At 36.3% G+C, this 17,721-nt stretch overlaps 1 protein-coding gene across 1 annotated transcript in view; it reads right to left on the bottom strand.

The window, feature by feature from the left end:
* Positions 1 to 1,413: 1,413 nt before the first annotated feature.
* Positions 1,414 to 17,721, bottom strand: part of LOC148891334 (protein unc-13 homolog A) — a 36,741-nt gene continuing 20,433 nt past the window's right edge. Inside the window, 23 exon segments of the mRNA XM_089009162.1 lie at positions 1,414 to 2,020; positions 2,023 to 2,210; positions 4,954 to 5,110; positions 5,190 to 5,276; positions 5,361 to 5,417; positions 6,616 to 6,763; positions 6,849 to 6,929; positions 6,992 to 7,048; positions 8,083 to 8,206; positions 8,285 to 8,428; positions 10,345 to 10,433; positions 10,510 to 10,587; positions 11,455 to 11,532; positions 11,616 to 11,759; positions 13,784 to 13,880; positions 13,971 to 14,097; positions 14,178 to 14,263; positions 14,393 to 14,520; positions 14,971 to 15,105; positions 15,364 to 15,453; positions 16,145 to 16,213; positions 16,487 to 16,640; positions 16,733 to 16,896. Of these exon segments, the coding sequence (XP_088865288.1) occupies positions 1,923 to 2,020; positions 2,023 to 2,210; positions 4,954 to 5,110; positions 5,190 to 5,276; positions 5,361 to 5,417; positions 6,616 to 6,763; positions 6,849 to 6,929; positions 6,992 to 7,048; positions 8,083 to 8,206; positions 8,285 to 8,428; positions 10,345 to 10,433; positions 10,510 to 10,587; positions 11,455 to 11,532; positions 11,616 to 11,759; positions 13,784 to 13,880; positions 13,971 to 14,097; positions 14,178 to 14,263; positions 14,393 to 14,520; positions 14,971 to 15,105; positions 15,364 to 15,453; positions 16,145 to 16,213; positions 16,487 to 16,640; positions 16,733 to 16,896 (2,580 nt within the window). The 3' untranslated portion in view covers positions 1,414 to 1,922.

A 17,721-nucleotide genomic window follows, 5' to 3' on the forward strand; every position in this document is an offset into this window, starting at 1 on the left:
CCCATTGGAATGAATAGAAAGAATATTAATCCGTTCCAACATACAAACTATTGATACATTGTGTCTTGAATAATAAAAATAGTTATTTAAAAAAATACGTAATAAAAGGAAGGATTATAATGTAAATAATAATAATAATAATAATAAATTTCATTTATAAGCGCCTTTCAAAACTCTCAAGGTCATTTTACAGTCACAGGATAAGTCAAGTCAAAGTCAGCTTTATTGTCAAATATGCTAATATGCATGACATACAGCACAGATGAAATTACTGTTCTCTCGGACCCAGCGCATTTCTGTGGGTGAGCAGCGGCAGCCACACGTGCCAGCGTTCACTCAACCCGGAAGTTTCAAATAATAATTGGACTTCATTTCAAAAAGTTGTATTTTAAAAAAAGTTGTTTTTTAACATTTTATTCAGTTTTTCATACAATACCCTATTATTTTTTTCACTTAACCCGGAAGTAACTCAAATAGAAAGTGTGCTAGCTAGCGAGCGAAAAGATAGGTAATGGCTAGCGAATAGATAGCTAATACCTAGCGAATAGATGGCTAATAGCTAGCGTATAGATAATAAGTAATAAATAAATAAAAAGCTTCTCTTATTTGCTACAGTGGTTGTCGTTTGGTTACACTTCCTTCAGATACAACAGCTTCTTGGATTTTTGACGGACAGATGTCGTTCCAGCCGTTGAGTGGCGGGGAGGCTGAAGTTCAAGTGTAAAAGTTTGCTCCTAAAATAAATAAATACTACCCCCCCCCCCCACACACACAAAAAAGTGACAGCTTATCACCTGTACGCCAAGGTACCACCGTTCAGTTAATGTGCTCCAACGCTTGTGTATTCTAATCACACAATGGATTCGAGTCAAATCCCAAATGAAACGCATCATGCTCACGCCGGGCAAATGTTGGAGAGGCAGCCATTTCACTTGGGAGGAGGTGATTTTGTTGCTATGGTTACAGCGGAGGGAAGGGGAGGGGGGGTCACAGTGTTAGCAGGAGGGGTCAACATGCAGGACGTCAAAGACTGTACTGGACACAAGAAATGGACGCTGATCTCGGATTAGTAGGGTTCCTGTCAAAACATATAACATATAATTTATTTATATACTTTAATAATAATAAATGTATATGCTTTAATAATAATTTAATTATATACTTTAATAATAATAATAACAATAATAATTTATGTATATGCTCTATTAATAATAATAATAATAATAATAATAATAATAATAATAATAATAATAATAATAAATGTATACATTTATAAATTTATTATTATTATTATTAATAGAGCATATACATAAATTATTATAAATTTATAAATTTAAAAATTTATACATTTATAAATTTATAAATTGATAAATTTATAAATGTATAAATGTGTAAATTTATAATTTTTTTATAAATTTATAAATTTATCAATTCATCAATTCATAAATTTGATTTATAAGCGCCTTTCAAAACTCTTGGACACCCCTTTTAACAGAACAAAGCTACTCTCAGACTGGCACCCTCGAGATCCACTTTACACATACACGGGGGGGGGGGGGCAGGCGTGGAAGAACAAAGCGCAAACACAGAGACAGACGTCGCATAGCATAGCGAGGCTCTCCTTGAATATGCAAGGAGGCAAAAGTGCAAAAAGTGGTCATCCTTCCACTCGTCATGTGTCTCGTCACCATTTCACGTCTTAAGTGTTGGTTGTAGAAAAAAGTCAGACGCTGGTATCATAATGGTGGCTAACCTGAAGCTAATGTGTCCAAAATGTTCTCAAAATGAAATATGAATTTGTAGAAAGATATTCGGGGCTGGATATTGCAAAAAAAAAAAAATGTGAGCAAAGGTATTTACAGCGGCGTGTTTGCAGACGTGTGCTTGTGTACCGCACGTATTAAGGTCCCGTCGATCCCCCCTCAGCTGCGGCCCTCCTCGGCCGAGCGCTGGTCCGACTTGAGTTTGACAAACTCTTTGGCCACGTCGTCATTGTTGCGTTGCGACAGGATGCGCAGACCGTCAGACCCGTCTCGTCCATGTGGACGCGGCGGCCCAGCGGCAGCCAGCAGGTGACGTTGGCCTTGTTGGCGATGTCCTTCACCTGCAGCACGGCCATGCCCACCGTGCGGTCCTCGCGGGCGAAGCAGTAGTCCTTCACGCACACTTGTAGCTCGTAGCTCTCGGGACCCACCTCGGTGCCCAGGGAGCTGAAAACCAGACGCGGCAAAGTCCGCAAATAGTGTTTGTGTGATCTCGGCTTTTGATTAAGAAAAAAAATATATCCGGAATCCTCCCTTTTATTACACCAATATTTTTTTACAATTCACAATATATTTTTAAAATGTTTTTTTTGTTAATATTGTGAATTTTGACTGTGGCTTTTGATTTTAAAAAAATCCAGAGTGTCTCTTTTTTTCTTTTTTGACACCAACATTTTTTTACCATTTTTTTCAAATCATTTTTTTCTGTGAATATTGTGAATTTTTGACTGCAGCTTTTGATTTAAAAAAATCTTAATCTCCCTTTTTTTCCTTTTTTTAACCAACATTTTTTACGATTCACTATTTATTTCTAAATCATTTTTTTTCTGTGAATATTTTGAATTTTGACTGCAGCTTTTTTTTTATTAAAAAATGCCTTAATGTTTCTTTTTTACACAAACATTTTTTTACAATTCACTATTTATTTTTAAAACATTTTTTTTCTGTGAATATTTTGAATTTTGACTGTGGCTTTTTATTTTAAAAAAGCCTTACTCTTTCTTTTTGACACCAACATTTTTTACAATTCACTATTTATTTTTAAATATTTATTTTCTATGAATATTTTGAATGTTGACTGCGGATTCTGATTTTTAAATATGTCATTTTTTCTTTTTTTCTACACCAACATTTTTTATGATTCACTATTTTTAAATCATTTTTTTCTGTGAACATTCTGAATTTTGACTGCGATTTTTGATTAAAAAATCCTAAATCTCCCTTTTTTTACACCATCTTTTTTCACTATTCACTATTTATTTTTAAATATTTTTTTTTCCTGTGAATATTGTGAATTTTGAATGCGGCTTTTGATTTTTAAAAACCTTAATCTCCCCTTTTTCTTTTTTACAACAGCATTTTTTACGATTCAGTATTTATTTATATTTTTTTTTTCTGTAAATATTGACTCCGGCTTTTGATTAAAAAAAATTAATCTCCCTCTTTTTTTTTACAACAAAATTTTTAATGATTCACTACAGAATTTATTTTTAAATATTTTTTTTCCGTGAATATTGCAAATTCTGACTGCGGATTTTGATTTAAAAAATTTACTATTCACTATTCATTTTTAAATCATTTTTTTCTGTGAATATTTTGAATATTGACTGTGCCTCTTATTTAAAAAAAGCCTTAATCTTTCTTTTTTACACCAACATTTTTTACAATTCACAATTTATTTTTAAATCATTTTTTTTTCTGTGAATATTGTGAATTTTGACTGTGGCTTTATATAAAAAAAAGCCTTAATATTTCTTTATTACACCAACATTTTTTCCGATTCACTATTTATTTTTGAATATTTTTTTTCTGTGAATATTGTGAATTTTGACTGCGGCTTTTTATAAAAAAAGCCTTAATCTTTCTTTTTTACATCAACATTTTTTACAATTCACTATTTATTTTTAAATCTTTTTTTTCAATGAATATTTTGAATTTTGACTGCGGATTCTGATTTTAAAAAAATCCTTAATGTCCTTTTTTAATTTTTTTCTACACCAACATTTTTTATGATTCACTATTTATTTTTAAATCATTTTTTTCTGTGAACATTCTGAATTTTAACTGCGGATTGTGATTAAAAAAATCTTTAATCCCCCTTTTTTACACCAATATTTTTTACGATTCACTATTTATTTTTAAATATTTTATTTCTGTGAATATTGTGAAATTTGACCTCGGGTTTTGATTGAAAAAAATTCCTTAAGCTCCCTGTTATTTTTTATGAAAACATTTTTTTACGATTTACGATTTATTTTTAAATCATTTTTTTTCTGTAAATATTGTGAATTTTATGGAAAAAATGTAATTGCATGCATAATAAAATTTCAAAATACATTTTGAAAAAGTTGTTTTTTATAGGGAAGTAAAGTTTTTATACAGTAAAGTCTCGTTATATCGATATCGGATATATCGATAGTCCCGGTTATATCGATACTATTTCTATGCACGCACGGAGAAAATTACATGCAAACAGGGTCGGATATATCGATAGTCCCGGTTATATCGATATTTTTTCGGACTCCCTTGAATATCGATATAACGAGACTTTACTGTAATTGCCTACAAATGTCTTAAAATAAGTAAAATAAATAATAAAGTGCTACTTTTTGACCAGAAATGGTAAAAAAAACCGACCAGACTGAATGAAGCTCCTTCCCTCATGGCAACATAGTTCCTTGTTACCCCAATGCCATAAGATGGGGCCAAAGCACTTTTTTTTTACATTCACAATTTTGACAAAACAGAAAATCAAGACTATGCAACAGGAGTAAAGGTGTCAAAATCAAGGCCTGGGGGCCAAATCTGGCCCACCATATAATTTTATTTGGCCCGCGAAAGCCAATCAAACTCGTGAAATGACGTGACGCTTGCTAAACTCTGAACCAAAATTTCAAATTGTCGTATGTAAACCACAATAACAGTCATTATTTTTGACTTGAGATTTGAAAACTTGTTATTCATTCATTTGTTGTGCGCTCAAATGTAATATGTGGAGGGGATGAAACATTATAATGTCTTCCCCAAATTCAGAACAGCCCCGAGAGGAAACTGTAACTACAATGTGGTCCACGGCAAAAAAATGACTTTGACACCCTTGCTGTAAAGGACATATTAAAAAAAAAAGGAATGGTACTACCCTGAAATATATTGACTGCGTCATCTCATTGAAATCAAGCTTGATACTCACTACTGGAAGCTCTCATTAAATTTGGGGGACCAGCTGTTGTTCTTGGATTTGGTTGCAAACTTCCGTTTCTTGTCACTAAGGTGAGGGCCGATGATGTAAACCTCCACGAAAGGCCGAAAACCTTGCGCCCTCCATTTCAAGTCGTTAGCGGCCACCACTGGAAATAAAAGACAATCTCAGTTACTTTCAGGTGCGCCAATTGGGGAAGACAAGCCAAACATCAAGACCGAGTTTACCTTTGATACTGATCTTGTGCTCGCCATTCGGCTGAGGTAGAATGTCCACGTGCATGACCACTTCTCCAACTGCATCCACCCCCGATGCTGCAAACGTAATCAGATTTCCTTTTTTTAGTGAACAGTTGCCAATGAGACCCAGACCCCCAAAAAATAAAAAACAAAACATACGTTTCTCTGGTGGTGTATCTTCATTTGCCGTGTAGCGGATCCCTTTGCCTCCGTGGACTGGAAGGACACAGTTTGAGGTTGTTATGTATGTATTTATGTATGTACAGTAAAGTCTCGTTATATCGATATCGGATATATCGATAGTCCCGGTTATATCGATACTATTTCTATGCACGGACGGAGAAAATTACATGCAAACAGGGTCGGATATATCGATAGTCCCGGTTATATCGATATTTTTTCGGCCTCCCTTGAATATCGATATAACGAGACTTTACCTATTTATTTATTTGCTTATTTATCAATGTATTTATTTATTGAAATGATTTTATTTTTATTTATGTATTTGTTTAAGTGTTTTTATTAATTTATTAATTTATTTATGTTTATATGTAATTATTTAATTATTTACTTGTTCATTCATTCATTTGTCTATTTATCTATTATTTACTAATAAATGAATGTTTATTATCTATTTACAAATGTATTTTTTTATTTATCTATTTATTTAAATGATTTTATTTTTATTTTCTTATTTGTTTAAGTGTTTTTATTAATTTATTTATGGTTATATGTAATTATTTCATTATTTACTTGTTTATTCATTCATTTGTCTATTTATCGATTATTTACTAATAAATTAATGTGTTTATTTATCTATTTACAAATCTATTTTTGTATTTATCTATTTATTTATTTAAATGATTTTATTTTTATTTATTTATTTAAGTGTTTTTATTAATTTATTAATGTATTTATGTTTATATGTAATTATTTAATTATTTACTTGTTCATTCATTCATTTGTCTATCTATTTATCTATTATTTACTAATAAATTAATGTTTTTATTTATCTATTTACAAATCTATGTTTTTATTTATCTATTTATTTAGTTAAGCGTTTTATTAATTTATTTGTGTGTTTTAATCTGTTTTATTAAATTATTTTGTAATTTATTTAGGTTCATATTTAATTATTTACTTATTTATGTTTGTATTTATTTACGTATTTACTTATCTATCTATCTACCTACCGACCTACCTACCTACCTACCTACCTACCTACCTATTTATCGATTATTTATGAATGAATTAATGTTTATTGATATCTGTGTTTTATTTATTCATGAGTGTTTTATTTATTTGTGTTTATTTATTTAATTATTTATATATCTATTTATTTGTTTATTGCTTTATATACTAGCAAAAAGCTAATGAGTCTTTCTGAAACGTGACAACATGACATCTGTCGTACCCTGAGCATGCTGGGAAAGAACAAACTTCCTGATGAGTTTGTCCGTAGCCTGCGTGTACAAGGACAAGGCATAACGCAGAGACGCAAGGTCTGGACTTTTCTCCAAGAAGGTTTTCTTTAGCCCTACGCCGCCGGCGTGGAAGTATTGCTATGCAAAAAAATAAATACAAATATGAGATGAACATTTTAAATTTGGTAATTGTAAGTCTATTCGTACGAAGGGCCGTAAGTACCTTTATGGTGTCCAGTGCCAGTTCGATGACGGCGCACTGTTTGGGAGTCAAAGCCTTGGCCTCCTCTCGGCCCATGTGCTCCTGCAAAAGGGACGAGTGTTTACTGTGCTGACATCCTGTGTTTTGGATGTCGCCTTTGTTACCTTGAGCTTGGAAAGTTGGCCCAATTCCTTAGCAGCATTGAAGATCATCTGAGTGCCCTTTGGAAAAATGGCAGGAAAAAAAATGAGATGTCAAATTCAGACATCAAAACAGAAATGTAGAGTGATACCTTGGCTGACGAACTTAATTGGTTCCCAGACAGTGTGTAAGGTGAAAAGTGTGCATCCCAAAAATTAATTTCCCATAGGAAACCATTAAAATGAGAATAATCCGTTCCCAGGTCCCCATAAAACATAATTTTCCAATTTCCATTTTTTCTAAGCCTTAAAACTACACAAAATATACCTTATTTTATGTATAATAAATGTGCTATGGTATTATAATTAAATAAATAAACTGTACTATATAATAAAGTCGTTTTATTTACCTTTGTGATGGTCGTTGATGGCTTGATGGAATGTAGTGGCCGGTTTCATCAGCATTAAACTCTTGATGAGGAACGAAACCTTCTTCTTTCACCATCTTGAGGAATGATCCCTTGTAGGTGCTTTTTCTGTGATAATTTTATCTAGATCCTCATCAATTGTGTTCTGTTTAGCTGGGTTGATAGCTTTTTGCATTAAGTGTACAGATGGCTTGTGCGGGTTGTTTGTGGAGCCTGATTGATGGGATATTTTAACCTTGCAGTCTACACTCTGCCTTTGAACTATCAAAGTTGAAACTCGATCACTGTCGTCTGCCTGTCTCTTTAATGTTTAAACTACCCCCCACCCCCTCACTGCTGCGTTCTTGACCAATCACGTGGCTTTAACCGAAGACTGGGGGCGGGGAATAGAGGACAAAAACAGTCGGCTGCCATTTTGTTGTTAGAAGAACGGGCTCGTTCGCGAACGACACATCACTCACTGAGGCAGCTCCGTGTACGAAAAAAGTTTATATGCCAAGGTAAAATTTTCATAAATGTAACGTTTGTAAACCGAATAGTTCGTAAGCCAACGGGTTCGTAAACCGAGGTATCACTGTATTCAGAATATATAACATTTTTTTTCTTTTTTTTTGTTCCTCAAATAATTCCTCACGGGGCCTCATCGTATATGAATTTGGAAGTTCGATAGAGTAGAAGTCAACCCACCGTTTGATCAGTAAGCGTTGGAAGCACAATGGTTTTCTCCATGGTATTCATCACCAGTTTCCACAGTTCCTTCAGCACTCTCTTCAAAACCGTCTTCTCGCAGATTTTAGCAAACAACGAAAGGCTGCGGCGCAAAAAAAAAGTTCTGGTTAGCATCGTGCCGTGATGGGAAAAATACTCTTGGATGCCCGGCCTGACTCACTTGCTATCCAGAAAGTCCATGATGGGCTGCAGAACATTATCTGCTTCCTGAACCACGCTGCCATTTGCCGGCACGGTCTGACCTTTGACCTGGGCCAAGATGTCCCCCATCTGTCTGACATTGTCCTCAATTTGCGGCTGAAAACTACAGCAAACAACAGATGGGTGAAAACTCTTGGGGCTTGGCAAGCTTTGTATTGAGGAGATTCAACCGTTGAGGCTAAAGTTCTTAACTGTTTCTCTTGTAAACGCATTCAAATTGGCCGACAGTGCGCCTTATATATGGATCGACATTTTGATTTCTTGGATGTAGTATTTTTAAATGTTGTGAATGCTTTGTATCAATAAAGATGTACAGTAAAGTCTCGTTATATCGATATTCAAGGGAGTCCGAAAAAATATCGATATAACCGGGACTATCGATATATCCGACCCTGTTTGCATGTAATTTTCTCCGTGCGTGCATAGAAATAGTATCGATATAACCGGGACTATCGATATATCCGATATCGATATAACGAGACTTTACTGTATAGTATTGTAATTCTTTTAGTCTAACTCCATCTAGTGGATGCATAACACAACCACAGCCACTTTTGTAGCTTCTATTCTATCTGCCTTATAAGCACCGCCCGATGCATGAAAACTGTTTTAAAATGGAGAATTTATTGAAGGTGACCCCTAATACAGTAATAATAATAATAATAATAATAATAATAATAATAATAATAATAATAATATATACCGTTGACAAAACACATGCAAATAAACACTGCATCAAGCAAAATAGGCATACTGTAAAGTAATGATTACCATTAGAGCTGAATGGTGAGTATAGTTTTTGCTTTGTTGAATGTTGCTATGCCGATGACTGAGTGAGTTGCTTGTTCTGTAGCCACAAAGGGACATAAGTCTTCTTGTGCCGGTCCCAAGCCCGGATAAATACAGAGGGTTGTATCAGGAAGGGCATCCGACGTAAAAGCTTGGCCAAAACAAACATTCGGATCAAACCTCTAAAGATGGAGGACACTGATTTGCGGTGGCGACCCCTTGAAGGGGAAAAGCCGAAAGGAAAAGAATAATAATAACAATAATAATAATAATACAGTAAAGTCTTGTTATATCGATATCGGATATATCGATAGTCCCGGTTATATCGATACTATTTCTATACACGCACAGAGAAAATTACATGCAAACAGGGTCGGATATATCGATAGTCCCGGTTATATCGATATTTTTTCGGACTCCCTTGAATATCGATATAACGAGACTTTACTGTAATAATAATAAATACATTTCATTTATAAGCGCCTTTCAAAACTTTCAAGGTGACTTTCCAGTCACAGGATAGGTTTTTGTGTGGGTGAGCAGCAGCAGCCACTCGCGCCAGCGTTCACTCAACCCGGAATAAGTCAAATAGATAGAAAGCTAGCTAGCAAGCTAGCTAATAGATAACTAGCTTGATAGCTAGCCAGCTACCTAGCTAATAGATAGCGAGCTAGATAGACAGCCAGCCAGCTAGAGAGCAAATAGATAGCTAGCTAGATAGATAGACAGCCAGCTAGATAATACTGTAGTGCGTTACCGTACGGAAATACAGAATTTTTGCACTGCGTAACGTCTGCTCCCAGACAATGGACTCATTTACTGCCATACGATGTGCAAAAATGTGTCCACTCCAGTGCCAGGGTTTTTGTTATTTTCACTCAGATTCCAGGTCCCACAGAATATTGAGTTTTTTAGACTACATAAACATTCCATGCAGCGTAAGAAACATTAGACTCTCTTCTTTCATCAGAAAAAAATAATTCCTAAATTATATGGGTCTGGAGTTATCTGAGCTCGAAATGGGGGCAGCTGTACAAAAGGCAAATGCTGCCGCGCATGGGAGGGGAAACCATTCCAGAGCTCTGGCCAGCGCTTAATCGGCACCCCAAAAAAGAAAAAAACACAACACGAACAAATTCGGGAATGGGGCTCCAAGTCATATTTTCAATTCCCAAATAAATTCGGGATTGGCAGTGAATGAGTTAAATGCAACATGCAGGGCACACCAACCTGACAGCAAAGATGTGGCTGAGGCTGTCCATGACGCTGTTGAGTTTATTCTGCAGTTCTTTCAGGAAGTCACTCGCCTCCACATTGAGCTAAAAAAAATTCAAGGGGAGGATTAAATAGACACCATGCGGATCAGAAGATGGTCTGAGTCAGGCTGCTACTCACATCTTTTCCTCCCATCGCCTCAAACATTTTTTCCAGCTGAACTCGAAGCTGCTGGATATTGTTGATGATAATACATGGCTGCAGATACCCCCCCAAAAAATAGAAGGAAAAAAATCAGTTTATTCACATTTATGATACACACTTCTCTTCATCTGCATGCTGTGCAATGTTTGTCTGCAAAACAATCCACTCTAGCCCTTGTGGGGGGGAGTCAATGAGGCAAGAAAAGCTGCAGATTCCACTAATTAAATTCTCCTCCGAGGCGATGGTCTCTCTGTGGGTGGACCAGCCGTTTTTCTCTCAGCTTATCCAACATTGAGCTAATTACACAGCCTTAATTCAACTTTGAAACACCGCAAAGTGGGCGGGGTCACTTCCACACACAAGAGGCCGGGATTTTTTGCTGTCAATTCCAGATCGCTACAAACTAAAATTGGCATCATCGAAAATAAAACAGGATGTACAATAAAGATGTTTTTGAGCGGACCGCCATCGATCAGTGGTTGTCAAAACATTTTGACACCGAGTACAGACACACCCCACCTTACGAACGAGATACGTTTCGAGCAAACAAAGTTCGTAAGGTGAATTTGTTCGTAAGTTGCTTCAATGTTATGTTTTGTAAGAAATGTATGTTGAAGTCAAACACTGAACGGGGAAGTATAAAACACAGATGCTGTAACAGTCATAAAAAAATACTAAATCTAATTTACAGCATCTCTGCCCGAACATTTTTCGACATACAGTACCCGCAAAAATGTTCGTATGTACCGTTGTTCGTAACTCGAATGTTCGTAAGTTGAGGAATGTCTGTACTGCGTCTTTTTAACCGTCACAGGACGCACGATACTGTATTACTCGTGACTCCGCCTGGTGCGCTAAATGTCATCACAGAGTAGCGTGGTCCGAGCATCCACTTGAGCGAGTGTTTGTCTTGACACTCACCACCCTCTCTTTCTTGACGTGATTCGGAAATTCCTTCGCGATGATGTCAGCGTAAGACAGGAGAACATTGCCGATGGTCTAAGCAGGAGAAACAGAGTTTTAAAAAAAAGGGACCATGTTATAGCAGATGTCTGCAGAGAACACGAGGAGGTAAAGGTCACCTTGGCGAATCTTTTCATATAGTTGCCGACAATCTGGGGGTCGGGACATTCCAGTTTGCGGATGATTTCGAAGCTCTGATTGAGTTGAGAGAACACATCCACCACCGAGCAGGAGAACAAAGCGTGTTCCGAAGTGACCTGGAACTGCACGATGAGAGAAAAAAAGCAAGCGGTCACTTTAGTGTATAGCTTGTCACGTTATTAGATTACAGGTTATTAATATTGATGCATGAAAGGGTTTAAAAAGCCCCTTGAGAAAGCTTTTCTTTATTTTTGGGCTCCATCGGTGTCAATACAGTCGGACTCAATGAAAAGATTAGCATGTGCGGGAGGAAGTTGGTTTTTTTTTTGGCCCGTTCTCCTCTGCTAGCGACTCATTATTGATTGCCGGCGGGGTCTTTAGGCTGAGAATCCTACGTGCTGAGTTGGCTGAGAACTCCCTGAATTGCCATGAGACGTGCTTAAATACATTATCGGAGGTTAAAAGACAACCGACGTCTCCGGACAAGTTGTGTCCATAATTTGTAAAATGGCTTCAAATGACTTCTACTGAGCGTATTTTACAAAAACTCCATCGCATATAGCTATATTTTACGTTTTAAGACTCGTCCTGAATATTCAGGAAGTCTTTTTTGGAGTTGGTGACGAGTCCGTACGTGACGTCACTGAAGGAACGCCCCTGACCGAAAAAAGACACATTGTAGCAGTCCTTCCATCACGTCAATGTATTTTGCTGTACTTGTCTGGTCTGAAAACCTCGTGTTACACCAAAAAGCCACCAGAAGAGGGCGACCATGCTCCATGGACGGAATTTATCAGCCTGTGGAAACGGGCTGATTAATTCCTCACAGGACCTTGGACGCCATTTTCTGCCTCTTTTTTGATGATCCATCTCCCCCCAATGTTGCCTCAAAATGGCACGGAATAAATTCTTTAATCGATTGCAAACATGTATGCTTTCCTCTTCAGAACTATCTGAATTATATTCATAACTTGATGTGTAACAAGAAAGCATGTTCTCCGAATCTGAAGCCATTGTTTTGATTCTCCAGCAATACAAGACGTCTTGGCGTGACATCACGAACTGGGGGGGGACTTTCTGAAAAAGCCCAATTTGCAGCTCAATTTTTTGCAGATTTTGGACACTTTAAGTCATTTTTATTGGTGTTTTGCATTTGAATAAAAATATCATACTGCGTGTTTTGGGTATTTTAGATGCTATAAAACATTTTTCTGATCTCAGTTTGTCCTTTAAATCTGAATAGCTTTCACATTTTACAGCTGACGATTGAAGGTTTTGCGGGACACTATTTATTCATGTATTTATATATTTATTTATGTATTTATGTGTTATTTATTTATTTTTTTGGTTTCTTATTTGTCTGTTTATTTATTCATTTATGAATCTACCTGTTTATTTATTTGGTTTTTTAATTGTTTATCTATTTATCCATTTATCTATCTACCCATTTATTTATTTATTTACTAGTCGATTATGTATTTATTTATTTTTTTGTCATTTATGTATTTATTGTCATGCATATAAGCATATTTGACAATGAAGCTGACTTTGACTTTGATTTATGAGCTTTTTATTTATTTATTTAGATTTAGTTGTTTATTTATATATCTATTTGTTTATCCAATCCAAAAATATATATCTACCTGTTTATTTTTTTTGTTTAGTTGTTTATTTATCTATCTATTCATTTATCCATTTATTTATCTACCCATTTATGTATTTATTAGTCGTTTATGTGTTTATTTATTACATTATTAATTATTAATTGATTAATCTCTATACCCACATATTTATTTATCTACCTTGACATATTTATTTATTCTTTTTATTTATTCATTTATTTATGTATGTTTTTTAATTTATTTATGTATTTTTTATTTAGTTGTTTATTTATATATCTATTTATTTATCCATTTATCTATCTGCCCGTTTTTTTTAGGATTTTTATTTTTTCGTTTATTAAGTATTTATTTATCTATTTATTTCTTTATCGGTTTATTTATTTATTTATTTTTGCGCACACTTACAGTGCACGAACATGTTCTCGGGGTGCTTCTAAAATGGGGTGGGTAGTCTCGTGTGTTGGGTTTTCGGTGCGTCAGAGCATTTGCGGGGATATAATAATGAAAGACTAAAAAGTGCTTACGCCGTCTTTTTTGTCCCTCTCCAGAGCACCGTGGAGAAAATCTCTGGATACTTCCTCGTTTTCATCCAACCACATGATGACAAACGGCTCGAACCATCTGGAGTGGAAATATAAAGGGATGGTCAGCAAAAAATGATTTGTTGCCGAGTGCTGTTTGAAGTAGGCCTCTGGCTTAAAAAGTACTCACGCTGGATATTCGGGTACATGTTTCTGAAAGGTGGGCAATTCCTTGCAGTACTCATTATAAAGCCACTTGACCTTGAAGTGTAAATTCATATAATCGGCACTTTTACACAGGCGGTGCTTTTCATGTTCTAAACACAAAAAGAGAGAAAAACAGAGGGGGGAAAAATCATTTCTTAGAATGTTCAGATGTCAATCAAATGGCGCCTACCTTCCATGGCGTATTTCATATCTTGCGCAAACATATTCCACATGACCTCAGCACTGATCTTGCCCACATTTAACTCCTGCGGAAACCTAGAAAAGGAAACGGGCCGCTCAAACTAAATCCATAAACGAATAAAGATTAACTACTATCAGCGGTTCTATACACAAATACAGTTTTCTGAAACACACAAAAAAATTGAACACATGAAAAAGACTCACTGATTAAGGCAAGGCGTGTAGGAGTTTTTATCTTCCTCTATAATGGACACAATGAGCGTGATGAGTTTTGACCAGAAGTCCAAGTTCTTGACACTGGGACCCTGCTCATCTGGAGGGACCGCTTTTGACTGGGGACAGGAAAGGCCACACACATTGGATTAGATTAGATTAGATTAGATCTCACAGTTGAGGAAACAAAAGCAGCAAAAACAAAATACAGGAGCTGCTGTAAAGGCAGCCAATCACGCGACGCCATCTTGAAATGTAAATGTCTCCACTTATTTATGAACAAAAAAAATAGTAGAGGGTTCCAAGTTGTATCTATCTATCTCGCTTAGCTATTCGCTAGCGATCTAGCTAGCTATCAATTTGCTATCTGGCTGGGTGGCTAGCTATCTATTAAGCTATATAGCTATCTATCTTGCTAGCTATCCATTAGCATGTCCTTCAGAATTTTGAAAGGCGCTTATAAATACAATGTATTATTATTATTATTATTATCTATCTATTAGTTTTTACGTGTCGGATGTCTAAAAAAATGATTTGGGTGTGAATTAAATGCGGATGCGCACACTTACAGGATCCGTCTGATATTCCCTATTATAGAGGTCGTGACAGTTGTTGAAGATGTATTCATAGGTGGAATTGAGGCAGGCTTTTACGCAGTCCTTCACAACTTGGCTGGCTCTGGGGGGGCTTTGTAGTTCCTGGACCTAAAAAGGAGGAACTGGGTGAAAACCCTCAAAATGCACTCCCATTCGAAGCTAGTGCCTGTACACGTTTCAAAACAACAATGCGTTAAGTCATTTCAACATGTTTGCTTCTCTCTCGGGTACTTTCCATTTGGATAGGCTAATGTAAGCCGGTTCTCAGGATGGCCCTCGGGTTTCTTGACAGAATGGACTGGAAACTTGCATCCCTGCTGATTTTTTTTTTCCAAGTCCCAATGAAAAATTGCAATTGATTCTTACCTTCATCCTGAAGAATGTGATGCTGGTAAGCAGGTCCACGGTAGACTTAAGGTCTTGAAGTCTTTCAGGACTGCTGGCGGGAAAATTATTCTGAAAGTGTCATCACACGCACGTAGGTTGGAAAAGGAAAGACATGTTTCTCAAGTGCTTTTTGTTCATTGTAATTCGAGCATCAATAATACAATAGCTTAAGAAATTTGAATATTAGATAGGAAGCAATTATTTCAATGCAGAAATGAGGTACGGAAATGCGTTTTGTGTGTCATTTTTTGAAAAAAATTAACTCATTCACGACCATTCCCGAATTTATTCTGGAATTTATTCGGGTTTTGTTTTTTCTTTCGTGGGGGTGCCGATAAAGCGCTAGTAAGACCTCTGGCAATGTTTTTCCCTCCCGCGAGGGGGCAGCATTTGCCTTTTGTACAGTCGCCCCCATTTCAAGCTTAGATAACTCAAGACCCATATAACGTAGGAATTAACTCTTTTTTTTATGATGAAAGAAGAGAGTCTAAAGTCTCTTACGCTGCATCGAATGTTTATGTAGTCCTAAAAATTAATATTCTATGGATCCTGGAATTTGAGTGAAAATGCCGAAAACCCTGGCACTGTAGTGGACACATTTTTGCACATCGCCTCGCTGTGAATGAGTTAATGAATCTATTCGACATAGTATTTTTTAAAATTAAACTACAGAAATACATAATTTGATGAGATGTGTCCAAGTTGAAGAATAAAGTTGTTAAACACACAAGGACAAGAAAATATTGAGAGAATTCAGTACCCGATACATGGAGAGATCAATCCTCAGGGAGTTGTGTAGTTGATCCAGTAACTTGACAAACCTCTCCTTCTAAAAATGTAAATGACAAAGAAAGACACTAAGACGACTGACACTAAGAAAAACAACAAGCCTGAGAGATCCGTTAGTAGCATTTAACCTCACCAAGCAATATCAGATGATGGCGAATATTTGTCAAAGAGGGCTGGGCTACATTTTATTTGTCTTTGCACTCACCCCAGGGTTTTTTTATGCGCATTGGTTCATACCAAGAACTGGGATAGGAAAGAATTAAGCTGATTTGTCTCTTTTTTTAACATTGCGAAAATTGTGTCAGGAACTTACGCCAAAGTTGGACGCAGCAAATCTATCGGAAGCAGAAACATTGTTGGAGGACTGGGTGGTGTGAGCATAGTAAGCGTTGATGTTGGCGAGCAAAGTGCTCATCACAGCAGGCACTCCGGGACACATGTATTTAGATGACAAGCAGGCAAAGTGGCTGTTGATTTGAAGGTGTGGGGGGGGTCATTTAGTACATAAATTGTGCATGGTTCTGTGGTAAAATACATAAATAGGTTGATCAAGACTGACGTCATAGCCTGGTAGATGGACTCCACGCCGTAGCGCATGGCAAACTCATCCACTATCTCCTGAGCAGTCTCCTCAAAGTACACCTTCCAGGCATCGTCTCCTTTGGCGTCGGGAATCTTTACGACGCCGCCATTCTGATCTTCAGTGGTGTACTGGAAAAGATGCTACACAGAGACAAAACACACTTACAGGTCATTTGGAAGGGACTGCTTTCCCATCAGGATCTATTTCGTTTATCAGTGTAATAAAGTACTGGACTTAAAATACAAAACTGGGTGGATTGAAAAAAGTAATTTATATACAGTAAAGTCTCGTTATATCGATATTCAAGGGAGTCCGAAAAAATATCGATATAACCGGGACTATCGATATATCCGACCCTGTTTGCATGTAATTTTCTCCGTGCGTGCATAGAAATAGTATCGATATAACCGGGACTATCGATATATCCGATATCGATATAACGAGACTTTACTGTATTTCTTTCCTGTCCTTTGTATTAAAAAATAAATTAATTTGCATCTTAGTATCCCACCAAGTGTTTGCCGCTGATTTTGAGAGGAAAACTTCAAGTGAATGAGTAAATATAGATTTATTGTGACTGTGGGTGATTATTGTGAATCTTATTTAAGCAACTTATTGAGGTATTAGAAATAAACCCCCCAAAACTTGACTTAGAACAATATCTAGCTAGATCGTTAGCTAAGTTGCTAGCTAGCTAGCTAACTGGTTAGCTGTCTAATTGGCTAGCTGGCTAGATACTTCATCCAATCAGGAAATATTGTAATTAATTTTTGATGTTTTGTAAAATATTAAACAACTTTGTAATTTCTCCAGTCAGATATTTGATCATATTAACTCATTCACTGCCATCCCTGAAGTTATTCGGGAATTGAAAATATGACGTAAAGCGCCATTCCTGAATTTCTTCGGGTTTTGTTTTTTTCTTGCTTGGGTGCCAATAAAGCGCTGCTCAGACCTCTGGCAAT

This window comes from Hippocampus bargibanti, linkage group LG11 (genome assembly GCF_051943395.1).
Source record: "Hippocampus bargibanti isolate YZ-2025 linkage group LG11, ASM5194339v1, whole genome shotgun sequence".
Classification (NCBI taxonomy): Eukaryota; Metazoa; Chordata; class Actinopteri; order Syngnathiformes; family Syngnathidae; genus Hippocampus; species Hippocampus bargibanti.